Source organism: Pocillopora damicornis, chromosome 11 (genome assembly GCF_964200805.1).
Source record: "Pocillopora damicornis chromosome 11, jaPocDami1.2, whole genome shotgun sequence".
In the NCBI taxonomy this organism is placed as follows: Eukaryota; Metazoa; Cnidaria; class Anthozoa; order Scleractinia; family Pocilloporidae; genus Pocillopora; species Pocillopora damicornis.
The window spans coordinates 22,345,532-22,366,616 of record NC_142680.1 but is presented as its reverse complement, the minus strand read 5'-3'; the positions used below and the strand labels follow the sequence as shown (position 1 = coordinate 22,366,616).

General features: G+C 39.3%; 2 protein-coding genes across 9 annotated transcripts; both read left to right on the top strand.

Annotated features, from left to right (window-relative positions):
* Positions 1–2: 2 nt before the first annotated feature.
* Positions 3–10,169, top strand: LOC113678398 (histone deacetylase 3). Its single transcript, XM_089187246.1, has 17 exons — positions 3–227; positions 808–890; positions 2,718–2,794; positions 2,949–3,011; positions 3,995–4,076; positions 4,294–4,350; positions 4,855–4,910; positions 5,484–5,541; positions 5,751–5,826; positions 6,353–6,433; positions 6,854–6,927; positions 7,263–7,327; positions 7,978–8,067; positions 8,212–8,270; positions 8,928–9,007; positions 9,119–9,273; positions 9,683–10,169. The coding sequence occupies exons 1-17, from the start codon at positions 170–172 to the stop codon at positions 9,747–9,749; spliced, it is 1,281 nt and encodes a 426-aa protein (XP_089043372.1). The 5' UTR covers positions 3–169; the 3' UTR covers positions 9,750–10,169.
* A 1,954-nt stretch (positions 10,170–12,123) lies between these two features.
* LOC113678385 (transmembrane protease serine 11D) lies at positions 12,124–18,690 on the top strand. 8 transcript variants are annotated; one of them, XM_089187250.1, is made up of 7 exons: positions 12,177–12,373; positions 12,871–12,969; positions 13,611–13,686; positions 15,289–15,318; positions 15,783–15,974; positions 16,791–16,967; positions 17,717–18,690. In XM_089187250.1, exons 3-7 carry the CDS (start codon positions 13,638–13,640, stop codon positions 18,187–18,189), a joined length of 921 nt encoding a protein of 306 aa, XP_089043376.1. In that variant the 5' UTR covers positions 12,177–12,373; positions 12,871–12,969; positions 13,611–13,637; the 3' UTR covers positions 18,190–18,690. The 8 variants fall into 8 exon arrangements, with proteins under 8 accessions (XP_089043373.1, XP_089043374.1, XP_089043376.1 ...); XM_089187251.1 differs by having other exon boundaries at positions 12,207–12,373; positions 12,875–12,969; XM_089187253.1 differs by having other exon boundaries at positions 12,292–12,457; positions 12,875–12,969.
* The last annotated feature ends 2,395 nt before the right edge of the window (positions 18,691–21,085 follow it).

Here is a 21,085-nt window from a genome sequence, read left to right as displayed (position 1 = left end):
AAAGAGACTGGGTCGAGTTTTCGTGACATCATGCATCATGGCGGACTTTTTGTGAACCTCTCCTTCGAAGATGTCAACACTATCGTAGGGTTTTCTGAGAATGTTGGGGGTCGATTTCGCTTTATTCTAAAGCTATGATTAACTTGAGCTTGCAATTTAAGAGTGTATAATGGCGAAGAAAAGAGTGGCCTACTTTTACGACGAGGATGTTGGAAATTTTCACTATGGTATGTTTGATCTTTGTTAATTAGGTTCCTGGCAAGGTTGTTACATTTTGAATGAATATATTTTGCTTTGTTTTACATCAGCACATGTTTTGAGGGTGCGTTTCTCTCTGTTAGTGCGATCATATATTGGAATTATGTCTTCCTTTTGTGACAGAATCATTTATACTTATAATCATGTTAGATTTGTTAATTCGTCTATCTCATAATTTCCAAAGTACTGTAAAGCTAGTCATACGCTGTTTCAATACACTTAGCTACCTTTGGATAAGAACATTTTCCTTTTTGAATGTATTTTTCTACAGTTACTCCTGTTAAACTCTGACTGCGTTAGCATCATGTGTGTTTATTTAGAATATCACAGATAAGCTACTAGGACTTAACCCTTTATTATCCCAGCGAGGGACTAGCTTCTAATTCCTCTCCCGAGGAATGAAGGAAATGATAATCAACTGAAGAACCTCTTGATTGTTAAAAAAATTCTCCTTGCCAGCGCATAAGAAAATGTATAGAGAACAGTATGGAGAATATGCATACTGATGTTAGGGTGTAAAGGATTAAATAATGTTATATTTTTTTTCAGGCCCTAATCACCCAATGAAACCTCACAGACTTACTTTAACCCATAATCTTGTGTTCAACTATGCTCTTCATAAGAAGATGGAGGTAAGACCTCTTTAAATTTGTCTCAGTCTGTATTTTGGTGTCCTATATCTATTTTTGTCTTTTAGTTTGATGTTGATTTATGAAATATTTATTGTTAAGTTGTTTACTAAGCATGAAATTTTAGGAGCTTGCCTCATGACTACGCAGGCCCTTCAATATTGTTGCCTTTGAATGCTTTGGGAATTAAAAACACTGGCATCCATATTTGCTGCAAATGCAGTTGGTGTCCCTTGGTTCAGTGGTTATTCTGCAAGCCATTGCTTAAACACTAAGGGTCAGTTATTTGTACATGGTCTAACCCAAACCACAGTTTTATACAATCAGTGGACCTCAGGCTCTCTCTATAAGAGGATTGATTTGATTAATTACTTAACCCCTGAGAGAAACTAGCATTTAATTTCTTCTCACATTCATCATCATCATCATGATCAGGCCAAGTTTGCTTGGTATTGCAGGACACGCTCCCTCAACCTTCACCTCCATCTCGACTTCACATGATCACCAACTAAAGAAGCTCTTGATTGCTACACAAATTCTCTTTGCCACCACCTTAGGAAATGTATAGAGAACAGTATAGAGATTGTCCATACTGATGTTGGGGTGTTAAGGGTTGAGTAACTGTCCCTCCACTGTGAGCTTTCAGCCCTTTTGACACTGTTGAAAGTTCAGATTAAATATCCAACTAAATTGAGGGTTGTTTTGGATGTGGTTTTGTTAATCAACAGCCAAACTGTGTTTAAATGATCAGAAGTGTTTATGGTCAAAACTTTTAATGAAAAAAACATTTTCAGACAATGGTATGGCAATGGTAACCCTTTGACCCTCAAGACTGACCAGCATTTAATTTCTCCCTACAATATAACCCCTGAATCACACATTAAGGTCATGAGAATAAAGGAAATGATCACCAACTAATGCAGCTCTTGATTGTTAAACAAATTCTCCTTGTCAGAGCCCTAAGAAATGTATAGAGAACAGTACAGAGAATATGCATACTGATGTTAACACCATGTAAAGGGTTTAATGTGCATTCATTTCAATCATTTTTCCAGCAACTAGAATTTCACTTTAATTTCTGCCACTTTTTTAAGATTTTAGCTCATCTGATAGGCAGGTAGAAAAATTTGAGCTAGGATACCCTAGGTACAGTCAAACTATTCCCACAAGGAATGGGAGGGTGACTGTTTAAATATTATAAGTTGATCACTTAATACAAGTTCTCCAGATTGGGGGTATTATACAAAATGACAACCAATGCCATTTTATGCCATAATTGAGCCATTAATGTACAGAATCTCACTTGAAAATACAACATACTTTGATTTTGGGAGAGAAATGTGGATGAAAAGTTATTGCTTGAAAAAATTATTCGTAGTTTTATTTGAGTGATCCAACTTTCAGTGACCTTTCAATACAAGTTGAGGACAGTACAAAGAGATTACCCTCAGAGGGTAACCACAGCTGGTTAACTCTCTAACTCCCAGATAAAATTTGTAATTCTCCTTACAGTCAACCATACAATTTGTATAATTTTAGTTATGAGAATTTAGTATTGGATCAACTAATTATCCCCAAATTGATATTTTTCTTTATTCTCATCACTTATCTGGTTGATATTGTATTGATATTGTAAGGAGAAATTCTGTCTTGGTCACTCTGAGAGTTAGAGGGTTTATAGAGGTGACCACTTCATAAAGGTATTGATTACAATTATTATGAGGAGACAAATCTGGGATTTTAACAAGTGACTGCTTAATACAGGGCAATGGCTTGATACCATGCTGCTAAATACAGGTTCGACTGTACACATTTCCTATTTATCTACAGGTGTACAAGCCTTATAGGGCAACTTATCATGACATGTGCAGATTTCATTCCAGTGACTACATACAATTTCTACGAAGGTGAGTGGTACCAGAACTCTAAGAAATTTCATGCTTCTGAATCTAGCGTGATTTCCAGCTGTCATTCTCCTAAATTCGCTAATGTTTTAATCTACATGTATGTTTCTGCAAGTTTTATTTATTCACTGTCTTGGCCTTGTTTTGGTCATTGCAGGGTAACACCACAAAACACAGGGCAGAACAAAACATTGAACAACTTTAACGTTGGAGAGGACTGGTCAGTATTTCCATCTTTTGTTTCATTCATGTTTTTCCTTCCTTGTTTTTTTTTCTTTTTAATGCCAATGCCTGTGTTAAAATTTCTCCTTTATTGGAGGAAATCTCTTGTTAAAGAGAGTGACTTCATTATTTTTGATACATGTAGCTCACATATGTCATCCTATGCAATTCTGGAAACATAGAAAGGTTCTGTATGTCTGTTTTTTACTAAATTTTATTGAAAATTGAAACCTTCTCATGGAAGTGAAAGGTATCCGCCGCTTTAGCCCCCTATCGAGTTCGCCCCTTCAAGTTCGCCCCTACCTTATACCGTGTTCGCCCCCACACTTTTCGAGTTTGACCCCATCAAGTTGAGTTTGCCCCTTGATTGAGTGATATCCAGATGAGTTGATTTGTAAGTTGATGAGTAAATTCTTCAGTCTTAATTTCATAAATAAAGCTAAACAGGTACAAGTCTAACAACTTAAGCAATGCTGTTGTGATGAAAGCGTGGTTTGCATCTTCTCAAGTCTGGTTGTTGCAATCAACACATTTCGTGTTCGTTAGATAAACCGTGTGGTTCTCTTTATCACAAGTTCAGTGTATACAGATATTTCTGGTAACCCCAGATCCCACGCAGAGTATTTGGTTGATTCCGTCAACCCAGTTCCCAAGCAGGTTCCACACAATTGCCGAAATTCAAAATGGTTGTTGCTGACGTGACATTTGGCACATTCTGCTAGTGCCTTCGTCACAAATCAACTCATCTGGATATCACTCAATCAAGGGGTGAACTCGACTTGATGGGGTCGAACTCGAAAAGTGTGGGGGCGAACACAGCATAAGGTAGGGGCGAACTCGAAGAGGGGAACTCGATAGGGGGCAAACGCGGTGCGATTCAAGTGAAACCATCGATACTGATAGATAACAACTTCCATGGTTAAGCAGAGAATAGGAAACCATTTATCTGAGTTTTCTTACAAGTAATTTTTTTTTCTACAGCCCTGTGTTTTCTGGCCTGTTTGACTTCTGTTCCATTTATACTGGTGCTTCACTTGAAGGTGCAGTTAGGCTTAATCAAGGGGTAGGTAAAAAATAAGATATAGAACAGACAATTTCATAATTTTGAAGAACAAAAGGTCTTATTTCAAAAGGTCTTATTTCAACTACTAGTTTAGTAGTGTTCTTAGCTGCGAGGATCTCTTATATTTGTTTCTTCACCACAGTGCACACATATGAATTTCATATATCTAAAAAGATGTTCTTTTTTGCTAATTTTGAGGTTTCTATTGTTTAAACAGGTTTGTGACATTGCTGTCAATTGGGCAGGAGGTTTGCATCATGCAAAAAAATGCGAGGTGAGCTTGTTGAAGTGTTAACTTTATGTTACTCATTTTTTTTAAGGTTAACTAAAAAGAAATTATAGAAATTTATATGTAGTAGTGCTGTATCACTTTTGTCGTGGTCAGATTAACTCTTTGACTCCCAAGATCTGATTGTAAATTCTCCCCTTTATCTACAACACATTACCTTGCAAATTAATAACAAGAATTTAGTGTTAAATCAGGATAACAAGTTATATTTGTCAGTGATAAGTTTGAGTATTCTTGTTTCCTGTTTGCTGGATAATATATTTTTATTATAGGGAGAAGTTACCTAATTGATTGTTAATTTTTACGGGGAGCTAAAGGGTTAAGTGTCAAAGTTCACTTTTTTTTTCTCAAGTGTAGTAAGTTCATTATAGGGACCAATCACAGAGTGAAGTATAGTAAAGCTGATGCAATTCTGGATTACTCTCACCATTCAATGAAAAATGGTTCTGGAACAGCTGATCCTAATATTATGTGTTGTTCTCTGTTAAGGCATCAGGATTCTGCTATGTAAATGACATTGTGGTTGCAATACTGGAACTGTTAAAGTGAGTGATCCATGAAATTTAGTTCCATGTAGTGATATTTAATACATTTTCTCCCTTTTATGTGTTTGTTTGTTTGTTTTTTAATACTTTTTTTGAATAAAAGAACATGTTGGGCTGTAGGAGATATACAGGGTTTGCATGGGTCCTGAAAAACCTGGAAATCCTGGAATTTTTTATTGAAAAAGACTACAGGTCCTGGAAAGATTTGGAAATCGGCTTAACTCAAGCAATTGAGTTCTCAGAATTTACGTTATAACAAATGTATGTGGACCGTAAGGAGAATTGATTTTGAAATATTGGAAATGGAAAGGTTTATTGTGAAACTTGGAGTCCTGGGAAAATCAATCTGAGTGATGGAAAAGTCTTTGAAATTTGTTTTCCTGAAAAAGAGTACAAACTCTAGATATATATGTATGATAACTTATCATAAGCACCCTTTGATCTGCTGTTTTACTCAGTGATTTTCAAGTACAGGTACATTTTAGCTAATATCGAGCATTGTGAGAACATGTTCAGTTTGCACGTTACCTACCACTGTGTTTGACTTGGGACATACTCTTTGCTTTAATTCAGGTACCACAACCGTGTGTTATACATTGACATCGACATCCACCATGGTGATGGAGTGCAGGTATTACATTTAAATCCCTAATTTGCATCTGTTAACATCTAGAATTATTTAGAATTGGGAAAAATCTCCAATGTATTGTTTTCCATGGAAACTGGATTGTGCGGTTTTGAGAATGAGTACACCAAAAGAAACACCTATTTCATAGGGTATTCCTTTGTGTAAACTAACAGTTTGCACATTTCTACATTGTTTGTATAATCCACTTGTAGGAAGCCTTTTATTTGACCGATCGGGTAATGACGCTGTCCTTTCACAAGTATGGAAACCAATTCTTTCCGGGAACTGGTAAGTTTGGATACAGTGCCGCCCAAAGTGAGTTGACCGTCTCGACTCGAAACTCGATATTCGAATGTATCGAGAATTGAGAATCGAGAATCGAGGATTGAGAATCGAGAATCGAGAATCGAGAATCGAGAATCGAGAATCGAGAATCGAGAATCGAGGCTCGAGGCTCGAGGCTCGAGTATCGAGTATCGAGTATCGAGTATCGAGTATGGAGGATCGAGAATTGGGGATCGAGACGCTATCATGACAGTCTCTTTCGGATGGGAACTTTCACCCTGAGATATCAAAAAAATAGTTGATAGATTGCTAAAGACATAAATCTTTAGTTCATTCGTCAAATAAAGATGATATTCCTAGTTGTTGCAAGCGCAAGACAAAGACATTGTAAGCAAAACACCTGTCACTTAGCACTCCAGAGTGTTCTCGGTAACTCAGTAATAAAATGAGGTAGCATTCCTCATCAGTGGGATTTAGATTTTCCAGGAAATAAACAGTTAGACCATGACCTATATTTGTTTATCTGCAGGAGACATGTTTGAATTAGGAGTTGAGAACGGACGATACTACTCACTAAATGTTCCTTTGAGAGATGGAATAGATGATCAAGGTACAGCTCTTAATTTCATTCTTTCAGGGATGAAATCTTTTCCCGTCGTTCACATAACCGTAGTTCTTTTCCTTAGTTTACATTTCTCCACTTTACATGTGTACTTATCCCCTTTCGAATTCATACCTTTCCCCTCACAAAAATCGTTTTTGACTTGTCAAGAGAACCACTGTAACTTAACTTCAACTAATACAGCTCACCTTGGTACATACAACATCTAAAAGGTTTAAAATGATTTACATTTTGTAGCCAGGTTCACTTCTTGTGTGGACAACTTTGTTGTAAGGAAATTCTTATCGTTGTGGGTGCTTGACCAAAACCCCAAAAAGTACCCAAGAAGAAATAAAAATGCATGTCTCACGGAGTTATTTCACGTGGTTAAATGTGTGTCATGCGCTTTCTCAATCTTTCCTTTAACAGGTTACGCCAATCTTTTCAAGCCCATAATGCAGTCAGTTGTGAACCACTATCAACCAAGCTGCATTGTTCTACAAGTAAGAATCACAGAAACGTTGTCGTCATCATTCAGCGTTTTGATTTTCGTGATAATTGATAGCCTTCTCATAAACGTTGTGAAAGTCTGATGTTGCAACGACAAAGTTTACTGATCAGTAAATATTGTAATCGGTATCAATCTCTTTTATACGCATTTAGTAGCATGAAAAAAGTTTTGGTCTCATAGAAGCACTCTTACACAATTCTTACAACTCACGTCAAGTACATTTTAAAGCATGCTGTGTATTGTATTGGCGAGATATCATGTTAGTATCTTTCGCGCAGTTTTAAACAGTAATCTTTGTGGTCTTTCTCTCTTAATTTTTTATTGCAGTGTGGTGCTGATTCACTTGGGTGCGACAGACTTGGTTGTTTTAACCTCAGCATCAAAGGACACGGGTAAGAATCGTGGAGTTTAATCTACATCTTCTGTAACTAGCAGGAGAAGTGGCGGCCGAGTTTTTAGCATAATAATTAACAAAATGCATGTGACATGGAGACTTGGATGACTCTTGGTCATTTCTGAAAGCTGTGTTCTTTTGTTCTTTGGAAAAACACTTCACTCCCACAGTACCTCTCTCCAAGCAAGTACTGGAGTAATGTTTTTTCGTCTCGTCAAGAGCGTGGAACAAAGAAAAAATTGTGAATCCTCATGAGGAATTGAACCTCAGACTTCGGAGTCCGCGCTCCGATGCTCTACCACTGAGCCACTGAGACTCTACAGTGACCGAGGTCTATTACGAACCGAAGTTCATATGACACGCGTCCTGCATACTGCTAGGATCAGTAATGTTGATAGCGTCATGTTTTTGAATAACAATACTGGAATAATGTCGTGTAGAAATGGGACATTTAGTTTTTAATACATAAGTTCTTACCAATATGGTGACAAAAGGGCTAAAGCTCAAAATATCAGCTCTAGAAACTCTTTACAGTGGCCAGTTCACGTTATCAACTCAGTTGATGAAATCAAAGTATTTTTGCTTCCAGCGTCCAAAGTTTCTCAGCAGGAGCAGCTTAAGCTGATATGTTTTTTAATCCATTTTCAGCGAGTGTGTTCAATTCGTGAAGACCTTTAACCTTCCAATGTTGGTTCTCGGTGGTGGAGGATACACCATTAAGAATGTTGCCCGTTGCTGGTAGGTTTTGTTATTGGCTTTCTGTGATCTGGATAGCTTTGATTGTGATGGAGCGCTGTTCGATCGGCTGTCACAGACCAAAACTATGTAAGGTGACCGCACAGTTTTTCACTACTGTTCCTTTGATTTTCTTCTTGTTTGAAGGGCGTACGAAACATCACTTCTGGTGGATCAGGAAATCTCAAGTGATATTCCTTATAACGGTAAACTGATATCAAGCCTGACTTAGTTAACCCTTTAACTCCCAGATCAAATTTGTAATTCTCCTTACTGTCGACCATACAGTTCTTATAATGTTAATTCAGAGAATTTAGTATTGGATCAACTTGTTATCCCCAAATTGATACTTCTCTTTGTTCTCATCACTTTTCCGGTCGATATTGCTATGATATTGTTAGGAGAAATTCTGTCTTGGTCACTCATGGGAATTAAAGGGTTAATAGCGGTACATGGTCCCTAATACTGCTATGACAACCAGGAAAAAAACCTTTTCCCTTAAACAGCCAATTAAAAGCGTGCTCTGAGTGAAATTTGGGGCGATCAGGTTAACGAAGAACAATTTTATTGTCGCAGTGCTTAAAGATTGAATAACTTCGCCACATAAAAAGTCATTTAAAAAAAATGTTTTTCGTCTTTTCACGAGTTTGGGACAAAGGAAAAATTCTGAGTCCTCATGAGGAATCGAGCCTCGGACCTTCGGATTCTGCGCTCCGATGCTCTACCGCTGAGCCACAGAGACTCTATGGTGAGCGAGGCTCATCACGAAGTTCTTATGACACGCGTCCTGCACACTGCTAGGGTGATGCTGTGTACATTGCTGATCCTAACGTTTGATTCGATTGCTCGATTCACCCACACAGACTATTTGGAGTATTTCGCGCCAGACTTCTCCCTGTATCCAGACATCGCAGCCAGAATAGAGAATCAGAACACAAAACAGGTAAGTTTGATGTAAACTGATTCCAAATTAAATTTACAAATAAATTACGCAAAGTAGTGGTGTTCAGCAGTTCAAACGTTGTCCACAATTTAATTTTTTTCTTTCTTTCAGTACTTGGACCATATAAAGCACACTGTCATAGAGAACATTAAGTGCCTAACAGGCGCTCCCAGTGTACAGATGCAAGAGGTCCCCCCGGATTTCATGTGCTTGGAAAGTATGGAAGAACAGGAAGACCCTGATGGGAGACAGGAGGATGACCCAAGGTAACGTGGGGGGAAAGGGCGGTGTTAGAGCTTAGTAAAGCTCGGTTTCAAGCGCCTCCCTTCTTCTTACTTTAAGAGAGAAGGGGTTGAGATGTCTTTTTGGGATCAGTCAAATTTGTCGCCTGGGACGGGGGGGGGGGGGAAAGGGGGCCTGGGGTCCCATGGCTTTCAGGGAGAACAGAGGGAAGATCAGTCGTTGCTAACAGTTTAAGGGGGGGCGTGGAAATTTGACTGCCAATGAGAAGGGATCATTAGAATACTAGAGAGCCTTACAGGAGGGTGGGGAATCAGTTAAACTTTATCATGACACAATTAAAATCCCTCTAAACCCCCTCCCCCCCCCCCATTCGCTTCCAGGCGATTGAAAATAACCGGTCCCTTACGAGTATTCTCCTATTCCTTCACACAGATTTGAAGGGGAATTTTATGACGGCGACCATGATGTTGACAAAGAAGACGCTTATGTCGAGGTGTAAAATGTTGAAGGAAGCAAGACCTTTTTGTCCACGAACTAACAGCCTCGTAGGCTTTGAAGGTGTGGGTGCTTGTGAAGGCGACCATAGGGGATCCGTAAAGAGCTAATGTTTTCCAAAAGAAACAAACAGAAAAAAACAAGCAACCACTTCTACAACAAGGAAAGCAGCGGGAGACCATGTTTGCACGGTGACAAACGTGTACATCAGAACGTTTCATACGCTGTCCCCAAACGAGAAACCGTTGTGTTCATAACCCATGTACAGATATTTCAAACATAAAGTAGTGATATTTGTGTATTGTAGAGGTGTGTGCCTCTGTTTGTGTATTGTAGAGGTCTGTTCCTCAGTTATTAAAGATATGTCGGATTTGAATAAAGTACACACAAGTTGAAGTCGTTTTCGTGACGACGGACACAAAAATTTTTGTGACGATTAAAATATAAGAAACAACCGCTGCCATGCAAAATCTGCGAAAAAAAATTGACATGTCTCTAGAAATCTGTTTGAGGAAACAAAACTTGGGATACACCAAGTCGATTTGGCATTTTGTTTTGAGCTTTTGTGGATTCGCAAATCAAGTACAACCTTCAAAAGCTATATTTCTAAACGGGTATTGATTCAAAATTAAGAGAATCGGACCCCGTTGATGGGAGCAGAGCTTTGTAGCTCTGCGAACAGTTTTAAATGTTCATATTTATTCTTCAGTTACGTCTTACGTAAGCTGTAACATACACTTTACTTCAAGAGAAATTAATTAAGGACACGATAAATGTTTTATCCTGCATGGATTATCGCCAACGGAATTTCGAAAAACCGGCCCCCGGGAAGTGTGGAATTCCTTGCAGTTTCCTTCCTCCTTATTCCGCCGGACACAATCGCGAAATTAAGTCAATTATCTTTCGCATAAAGACGGATATCCTTTTCCCGAATATGGTAGCTGTGAAATAGCTGTAGTTGTTTCACAATCGAGACCTATACTGCTGTGACCCATAATTTTGTTGCTAAGAATACCTTCTGTAATAATCTTCTCAGGCGTGCGGTCTTATCGTACGGTCTTGTCTAGAAGGGACGTCAGATCGGCAGATGATCATGACCTGGTTCAGGGTCAATCAATTTAGGTTAATTTGCCTTATTACTGTCAAATGTATCTCCTTATAAAAAAATCTGTCAGACGGTTATAAGGAAAGTAAGTGGCCATAGGTTATTTTAGATAACCAGTATGTTTTGTATCGAGCATTGTTTGATGTGAAAGTTACTGGGGAAGAAAAGTGAAAAAGTAGAAAAGTTTTAGAGGAACATAAAGAAAAAGAGATCGTGGTATGATAATGTAACGAACGATACCAGTGATAATAAGCTGATGATGGAGTAACATTCTAAAGCAGAGTTGTTGAGGACAAAAATATATAGTTTAGATGACCTGAAAAAGACAATTGTTCAACAAAGGAAAATGGTAACGGTGTTTTAAAGGAAAGATCTTTGGCACCGTTTCACTGAAAAGTATTGTCAGCAAAATCAGTACCTTGCATTTATCTAAATAAAGTTACGGCACGTTACAAGGAAATTTATAGCTTTTGTTAGGTCTCTCTCTCGGATTTTCAAACAGGGATCGCGGTGTCTCCCAGGGCGGAATCGCTGGGATCTGGTTAGATAAGGAACAGCTCGTCTTTTTCGCGCAAGAAATCAGCGGATGGCCGTAGGTAAGCGCCACGCGAACATCTTTTTTTCTGTCCTTTCAGTTTTAAAGAGTTCTCTCAGGGAAATTTTTCCCGCTGATTGCGTTTTACTTGAGCCACGGATTTAGCTGCTTGTAGTATAAAGAGGGTAGAAAACGAAGCAAAACAAAACGAAAAAAACAACTGATATAAATAAGGAAACAAAAATGACAAATCCTCTATTTCCTGCCTTTTATCGCTAGCCACAAAGGCGCGCAACGATAAAACAGGAAACTAAAATCCTTTGTATTTTTGTGTAGCTTCTCCGCCTACATATCGTTCACGATTCCCCGGAAATAAACAAACGTACGGCTTTGGATGTTAAGTTTCTTTGAGATGACGACGACAGCGGCTTTCGTTCGTCAAAACATTTAGAACAACCAACAGACGAGTTGATTATGTGCATTGGCATGCCCCGAGGGCTGTTCGTCTCCATTACATGAAACTGGCATTATCTTCGAGGCTCCGAGATATCTGCATTACACATTGTTGGGAACATCGAGCCAGACCGCCAGCAGCTTTAGAAAATGAGCTATCTACACGTATGTCTATTCAGGCAAAGATCAAAGCGCTTGATTTTTAAATACCCGTACAGGCGTCAAATCAGAACTCCCTGCTGTGGTCTTACAGACTCATTTGTCTGGGTCACCTTATCCTTTCCTGACAGACAAATGACGTGGGTGTTTTGTGACGAAAGTTTACACCTCTCTAGTACTATACCCAACGTTACTATCTGTGTGGGTTCACTTCGTCCTTGGGCTGCAAAATTAGGTCAAACGCTCATAATTACGAAACAAAACGCAAACAGAACGGTGTTTTTCGACCTTCAACTGGGGAAGTGCACGATCACTACCTACAGTGAACATTCGAAGGGGGAATATTTTTAGGGAAAGAAGTTCTGAGACATCGTAGGTAAGCTGTGAAGTTATCAATTCTTTATTAGCGAGGTATGGTTTTGGCTAGCGGGTGATGCTACACACTGCTGCGTTCTTTATGGTAAGTAAAGGTTTCACCATTAATTAAGAATGGGATCCAACGGCTATGAGCCGCAATTCAGCTCTTGAATTTTTAGCATTTCTGAATTGTTGGTGAGGTTCTTCTAAACACAAATTTGATTCCCAGATATCCTTCAGTTCCAAATTACATTCCCTCTACCTTATTGCGGATTGAGTCCTCATATTAAAAGAACTAAAGATTCTTACGGACTTTTGAGTCACTTAAAGGGGCTTTGAGCTTGAAATCCAAACAGAAGCAATGGGGATTCTCGTTAGGCGAGAATCCCCAAATCCCTGGAAAACGTAAAATCTATATAGCGGTAATCTGCTGGGTCATCTATTACGTTGCCATTGTTGATAAGGGCCTCTGGATTGATTTATACATTTTTAAGCGTTTACTATCAATTTGTGAAGACAGATTTGCCATTCTGCGAACTCCCATTACGCAAGAGGCCTTCTTTCTCTTGAAAACATCACCAAATGTCAAACGTGCGATCGGATCGTTTTAATCTAGTAAGTTCGCCTCGACTGTGTGCGAAACGATTTGGAAATTGCAAAAGCTTTACAGTATCAGATACAGGATTCATTTCTTAAAGTTAAATGGTCTCTAGCAAACAGATATTTCTATCGAGTACCTGCTCGTGATCATTGAAACATCATACATTGCGTCGATTTCTTGGGTAAACAAATTAATCACATTTTAATTACCTGCGTAACACTCTGCAAAGGTCAAATGGTTTACAAAGTGTCAAATAGGTATGAAAATAAAGAGAAAATCTGTTGTTTCTCATAAAAATTGTGGGGTCTTGAGGAGCTAAACGTGCAGCAGAGAAAATCGAAGAAAGATTATGGTCGCATCCACATTAGAAGGCGGAATTACACGTACTCTTTCCTTCTCAAGAATTCACAGACGATCTTTCGAATAATTGTTCTTTGTCCTGCACCAGCATCGCTCACTATCATTCAATTGGTTTTCATCCTGATTGCCAATTTTCTCTTCGAAGTTATATATTTGCATTTATTTTATTTGTACGTTTATCGTCCAGTCCAGTACAATTCATCGGGCATCCGCATGAAGTCAAGTTCAGTCTAATTTTCATCCTTTCCAAGTTAAGCGTTGACCAATTGTTTACAATTTTTCCCTCCTGTGTCAGTAATTACCAGGGTAAAAGTCAACCAAGATGCTTTTTAAAGTCTGTTTTATCTATTTAAGCATCCTACCGCTTCTTGGTGAGTAAACAATTTTGATTTTCACGCAATTTTTTTTAAATGAAATTTTGCATGTCATGCATGCTGATATTGTTTGTATTTCCTCTCAAACTTTGCGTTGGTTTTCATTCTACTGACTCAGAGGGCTTTGTGATTGAGTGGCGGAAAACCAAAAGCATAGTATTCACAATTGCCGATCAGAACACTAAGAGCCGATGAGGTCTTCGTTACAAGCAAACTACCTGAAGCGCGAGAAAATGCGCGTAAGTAAGACATGAATGGTTTTAGTTTGCTTGATTGAGACGATAGCGCAAGTGTTCTGGACAAAATAAAGATTGGCTTGACGACGGCGACTTTTGATTGATCCGTAGGAAAGCAAAACAAACGATTCATCTGTCCTAGTATTTTACATCATGTATGTACATAGTATGTTATGAAGTTACCGTTTGGTATCAAATATTTTGACGAGAATTGATCGGTTTTTAATTAAACTTTGCAGGGAATCAAAACAGTTAATTAAAACAATCTGTTGTAACTTTAGTTACACGACAACATGATATTTCAAGGGTAAAGTAGAAACTTATTTGACTGCTTTCAGAGACTGGTTTTTCCTTTGTCTTTTTATGATCGAAAACAGTCTCTTTCAGTTCAGCTTAGGACGATTTCAGTACCATCAAAACAAAACAACAGAAAGAAAATCTTTGAACTCTGAAGATAAATTATGTTATAACGTAACTTTGTTCCGATCGACTTCTGGAGGTAGAAGTGTTTATTATTAGTGCAGGAACATAACAGCCCGTCTTTCTCCCCAGCCTCTCTTCTTTTCCTCAAAGAAATTGTAAGAGAATGTAACTCAACACCCGGTTCTTAGTAAAAAATGCTGTGTAGCTCTTTCTGAGGCAAATTTCAAAGGAGAATTAAGAAATAGAAGTTTGCTGTTGTTTTGGTTTCGCTAACGCTTTGTGATTGGTCCAGAAAACTCGCACCCCACCTCGACCAATCAGATGCAAAAGTAAAACCAATTACTACCGGTCATTCTTGATTTCCCGCGCTTCAGGCGATTTGTTTTAACTCTGAAATCTGATCAGCGTTTTCTGAGATCTTTCTTTGGTCTGATCGGCCGTTGTGACCACGTAGTTTATTTGGCTCCACGACATCCTGTTGAAAACCCTATGCAAAGCTAACGCTGCTGCAAATTCATTCTCAATTTAAACTGATCCATACTTCTTCTACTCGGTCCTGTTTTCCATGGTGAAAAACAAACAGGTAGATCTGGGGGAGGGAGAAGGGGTCAGGAACAAAACCATGCCCTAGGACAGGAGGGTTAACTCGTCTAGACACTTTGTTTGTACCTCGATGTCTCAATGTCTCGCCAACATCTCCATTATAGCCCGAAAATGGGCCACAATATCCGCTTTTTTCCGGATCCACTTAGCCAAGCGTAAGCCAGGGTCATGTGAAACTATGGGGTTATAGCGCGACACAAAGTCTCTTAGTGTTTTCGAGTGACTCCCGTTGGGTTCACATTTCTTCCTCCTGACTTAAAAGAAACTAAAATGACCGTTGTGCAGCTGCCTGAAGACTTAAGCTTAAAGGGATTCTTTTCTTTTTTTTCGGTGGCAGGCGAATCATCTTCATCTTCGACTGATTTTGGTGAGTTATAGTTTCTGTGGCTACAATGGTTTTCTTTGTTGATAGAGTCCTCTTAGCAACCTCACAGGAAAATAAAGGTAGATGTTGACGATGCTGTCGAGTTTCTCTAAGAAAAATCATTGGCATAACCGGCGGATATCGTGTTCCATCCAACGGTCAGTGTAATTCTCCTGATCGCTTTATTCCATGGAAATCAGGATCATGTGGGAATAAGTGGGCCACCAATCTTGCAAGCTGTTGTTTTTTTGCTGCGTTTTATAGAATAATGTTGTTTTGATCGTCCAAGAGGAGGGTTGTGTTCTGTAACGTCGTTGAAAAAAACAAGCAAGTTTTCACCTTCTTGAATTCCCTTCGAATTTGACTACAATATGAACGATTGTCGAAGAAGACTTGAGATGACGTCATTTAACTTTTATTGAAAGAAAGTTTTTAAACATACACTGTTAACTTTTTTCCTTATTCAGCTTTTCCTCAGGATTGTGGGCTCAGAAAAATACGAAACAGTAAAGTCTCACGCGTGAAAAGGATTGTGGGTGGCTCCCAGAGTTCTCAGGGGAAGTGGCCCTGGCAGGCTGCCTTGTTTTTTCATGGAACCCACTACTGCGGTGGTGCAATCATCTCTGACACCTGGATATTAACTGCTGCTCATTGTTTCAGTAAGCAAAGACAAAAGAGACTCGGAACTTCTGACTTCAATAGGCAGAGAATTCTAAACTGTTTGATATCCGTTCGACAAATATGAGGTCGGAAATTGTAGGTTTTTCTGGTATGATATTTATGTAAATCACCACTTCGGGTGAAGAGCTGAGAGAGGGGAAAGGAAAAAAGCTGTGAATAGACCGTGAGAAGACTGTGAGTAACTGTGAGTTGTTCCACAACTGGGCTCCACTGTATGAACAACTTCTCTGCAGGTGATCAGTGCGTGCTTTAGGAAGAAAGAGCTAATTTGTTCGCTAACAAAACGCGTTCATGTTGTCGCGGATAAAAGGAATATTCGATCTTAAATATTCCAGTGGCATCCCATGTAAAGTCTTATACATCATGATAGCTCTCTTTTCCAATCTTTGATGATCAGTTTCCGCCAGAGTAGCAACACTCTTGGTGCTTCATGGAAAGAAAACTGGCATAAGCTTCAGCATGATGGATGGGAGAGGGGGAGGGGGGCTAGCAGATGGAGGGGAGAGTGGGGGGAATCTGCGATGGTGCCACCCTTATAAGGTTTTATACATTATGATAGCTTTCTTTTCCAATCTGTGATGATCAGTTCCCGCCAGAGTGGCAACACTCTTGGTGCTTCATACGAAGGAAACTGAGATAAACTTCAGCATGATGGGTGGGAGGGGGGAGGGAACTAGCAGAAAGCAGGGGGGGGGGGAGTGGCGATACTCTTATTGCTTCATGCTAAGGAAAGCTGGATACTCCCTTGCAATATGAGGATCAACAGCTTCTTACTTTTTCAATTTTTATCCCAGATCCCAGCACATCCAAAAATCCTGCTGACTGGACAGTAGTCCTTGGAGATCATCACCGCGTAAAACGAGAAGACAAGTTTGAGCAAAGACGGAACGTGATCAGCATCACAGTCCACGAAAACTACAAATCTATGTTCTTTGAGGGAATTGAGGATACTCCACCCATGAATGACATCAGTAAGTTACAAATCTATGGTGAAGGATCGGTTAAATCAATAACTGAATAAACGTAAATAAATTTTCAGTAAATCTTTTATTTTGGATAATTCGACTACTAGCCACTGATGCTTGTACAGATTTTTGCTGAGTTAAGATATCGATAAACTACGGCCTATACTTAGCTCTTATCGTGTACCTGATTGCTCAAGGACGAATGCGTAAATAGGTCAAAGGGTGTACCATGGGATTTATGTATTGAGATCTCTCGAGCTCGTGCTTTTGACGATAAGTAGAAAATATGAACCTATAAAAACGAAGAACGTAATGCATTAGAACAACGAGAGACGAGGATGGTTTAAAAGAGGGACATTTGACAAGGATTGCAAATGACATACTTCAAAACATTTCGCTTATTTTTTATTTTAAGAACTAAATACCCTGAATTAGCTGATTCAAGGTTGGGTAACTTAGCACTTTGCATACTATGACGTCACGCGATTTCTCTGTGGGAAGGTTTCATTTTGTACTTAGACACAAATCGCACTATTGCTGTCAAATTAGGACTTCATCGAGATGAATTCCCCTTCGACACATGGCAGAGGTGCGAGCACTGTCTAGGAGCTGCAGAATGCTGATTTAAGAGGCCAGTCGTCTTGTAGTCTCCAAAACAAACTCATGATCAGCGATGGCAGGAGCCATTAAAATGGCTCCTGCGATGGTTAACGCTTACTCAAAACTGTCTCATGCAGGTCTTTCCTCTATTGCAGCGATAATGAAACTTGACCGTCCAGTTACATTCAATGACTACGTACAACCAGCATGCTTACCACACCCAAGTCACCTGTTCGCTCCTAATGAGGAGTGCCACGTGGCTGGGTGGGGTCACACAGAGTGGAATGGGATACAATCTGACATTCTACGTGATGCTAAAGTTAGAATCATTTCTCGGGAGGTGTGTAACCAAGAAAAATCCTATAACGGGACGATTCACGGGACCGCCATGTGTGCAGGACATCCCGAGGGTCGAATAGACGCATGCGAATATGACAGCGGCGGTCCGCTGGTTTGTGTGAAGTGCGGGCGTCATTACGTCGCGGGGTTGGTTTCGTGGGGCGATCAGTGCGCTCTACCAAACAAGTATGGCGTTTATGCAAATATGACAGTGCTCACACCCTGGGTTAAGGTAAAAATCAGCAAATTTGAAAGGGATATCGCTGCAAAAGCATCAAAAAATATGTAACCATTATAAAAAAAAGTTCGTGGAAGCGCATCATTCGTTCCATGCGCTTGAAACAGGAGAGGAGATCAGGGAGCCTGAAACGTGATCTAGAGCATAAGGTTGAGGCTTATTGCTGAATTTCTCGGGAAAAAAATAAACAAGAAGCCGAACAAAGCTTTCTCTCGCGAAGAGTTTTATTTCAGTTTCTTTGTCTGTCTGATTGTTTGCAATTTTTAAAGCCCCGTTCAAACGGTTATAGTTGATAGTTGATAGGTGATAGTTGAGGATATTTTCAACTATCACGCGTGTTTGAGCATGAACTGTCACTCTCATCCATTATCACGTACTTTGGACATTTTCAAGTTCGCATGATTGTTGATGAAAATTTTCCGTGTGAACTAGCGGATGATAGTGAATGATTTTCGGTCAGCAGTTTGCTAAAAACTGTCTTAAACTGAAATAGAAAATAGTAAAATGACAGAAGTAGCCGTCAAAATTTCGCATTAAATATCTTGGAGTTGATTCTCATTGTCTCATGGAAGGCTTCAGTAACTTTAACTCGCAGCTTGACTAAAAATTTCAAATGCCCACGAAATAGCTGACCTCCGCGCGTGCATATTTGTTTACAGTTACGCGATCTCATCGCGTGATTTTGTCAACTATCATGATCGGTTTGAACGCAAACACGATAGGCAGTGATAGTGAATGATAGTTTGAACTATCATAGACGATCATCTACCAGCATCACTGTTTGAACAGGCCTTAAGTTTCTGCCAGGAGTGAATTTTAGTTTTGCGTTAGAACCTCAAGATAGCAAATGAGTCCCGTTTTCATTTGCTCCACCAGTTTCCTCGCTCATAATGAACTTGCGCATGAGTGGAACCTTCCTTTAAAAAATTGCTCAGGGGTGGGGTCAGGAACTTTGCAGTTCATATTTGTGTTTCAATAATGATACTAACGCACTGAATTTGTAAAGTACGTGAACAAATACTTCCTCAGTTAACAACCTTTGCTCTTTGTGTGTTCAGCCTCTGTAAGAATTCTCTACATCGGCTCTAAATAATTTTAATGCAAGCTTTAGGACTGTCAGTTATGGTTAAAATAGATTCTGTAATCCATACTAACCTACAAAAAAAGTATAGTGTCATATGTAGACTAGCCCTTTCAAGTTCACACGACTCAACGAATTTCACTTTAGCCCCGGCCTGATTATCTCACTTTGGGAAATTTCAATCTTTGCAGCGAGCTGAGATTTCAGCCAGATTTCCGTTTATTTGATGGGTGGCGAATTAACTGAGACCTCCAAGATGCCGAGACCCCTGTTGGAAAATCCGTCATCGTGACTTTAGAATTTGAGCCGTACAACCCTCTGTAAGTCCCGTTGCTTTACTCAGATATATATATATATAAATATCATTGCAAGGTAACCGATCATGATCAACAGGAGGAAAGGGAATTTTGACAGAAGCGGTACCCTATTTCACCCCCGTTGTGTCGTTACATCAGCCTTTGGATCGTAGTTTTTCCACACGACAACGATCTCTCACAGACTTTCGTCCTCGGTTCACAAGTATAACGCTGAGTTACTCTAGTCGTGGGTATAAGGACAACTTCTAGATTTCGAGAACTTTGGAAGAAATGCGATACTTGGGAAACCCAAGGCCGTCGAGATTTCGAGATTGGATAAAAATAAAAAAAAATAAAAAAAAAAAGAATATGGTGGTCCGTAATTTTGGCAAAGCAGCATCCGCCATCCTAGAGAAATTAAGGCTACGGCTGAAGAGATTAATAAAGCAATATGCGCCTTTATGGCGAATGCTGGTGACCAAGTACGAGTTTTCAAATTGTTTTAAACTCGGTTACTGAATTGAAATGATTTGCCGCACTGAATTTTGAAAAACAAGGCCTTTTGATTGGATTTATGAGAAGTCCACTTAAAACGAGATCGATTAACACCTATGAACGCGCGCGTGGAGAGAATCTGATAGTTAGGTATGAAGAGTAGAAGCACAATGCTTTTAACAACATCTTTTTAATCGTTTAGAGAACAGAAACAAAAGATAGATTTATCCGATTTTGCTTTGCATGTCTTGACTACAGATGTAACTTAAGCGATAAAGTAAACAAGGTTTTATTGAGAGTGTCAATGAGGCCAACAATCGATTAATGCTTAAATTAATTTGGTTAGGAAACGGAAATCGCCCATCTAGAAGAAAGAGTTCAAGGTCCAGATTTTTTAATAGATCTTTGGTCAAAGTTGGGCTGTTTTGCATGCTGTTTTCCACTGTTATATTAAATTTCTTCTGCTTACGCGGTATTTCTTTCTACAACAAACGCAGTAATAACATCCTCCCCGGAATTCTCCTGGGATTTTGACTGTTGACTATTCCGAAAGGAAGGAAATCATTCTATATTCATCAGCATCTTCTTGGAAGACCTTAAGTCAGGTGTATGAATGAACTGAGGCCTTTCATCTGTTATTTTATAAAATTAAACATTTTCCGAACGGTAGGGATATTTTCGAGATCGTTTAATGACCTAAAATACGAGGGGAAAACTTCTACCCGTGGGATATTTACCAGAAAAGCCCTTCTCTCGCCCCTACAGCTTTTTGCTGAAGGGAAATATCAAAGTTTCAGTTGACATTGTGATAAATTTTACAAACTCTCAATATTTCTCCCCACTGTTTTTTCAAGCTGAGGAAAATATGTTCTTTCTTGCCGTTAAAGATGTGTCAAATTCACCCACGCTACAATCCGTAAGGTTACTTGAAATCTCGCAAGATCTCCATCCCTTACGAAGATATTAGGATGGAGCGTTTCAAATGATTTGGTCATAAAAGGTAGCTTCTACTACAGAACTTATAAATATACTGCTGATCACAAGATGACCAAGTAATGATGTGATACGAATTATT

What these genes read in the sequence shown, in the direction of transcription:
- LOC113678385 (XM_027195265.2), top strand. Translation starts at nt 15,222, where the DNA reads ATGACCGTTGTGCAGCTGCCTGAAGACTTAAGCTTAAAGGGATTCTTT. An exon ending in AACTGCTGCTCATTGTTTCA is followed by an intron (nt 15,975 to 16,790) that starts GTAAGCAAAGAC and finishes TTTTTATCCCAG; the next exon opens with ATCCCAGCACATCCAAAAAT. An exon ending in TCCACCCATGAATGACATCA is followed by an intron (nt 16,968 to 17,716) that starts GTAAGTTACAAA and finishes CCTCTATTGCAG; the next exon opens with CGATAATGAAACTTGACCGT.
- LOC113678398 (XM_089187246.1), top strand. Translation starts at nt 170, where the DNA reads ATGGCGAAGAAAAGAGTGGCCTACTTTTACGACGAGGATGTTGGAAAT. An exon ending in CAAGCTGCATTGTTCTACAA is followed by an intron (nt 6,928 to 7,262) that starts GTAAGAATCACA and finishes TTTTTATTGCAG; the next exon opens with TGTGGTGCTGATTCACTTGG. An exon ending in AGAATCAGAACACAAAACAG is followed by an intron (nt 9,008 to 9,118) that starts GTAAGTTTGATG and finishes TCTTTCTTTCAG; the next exon opens with TACTTGGACCATATAAAGCA.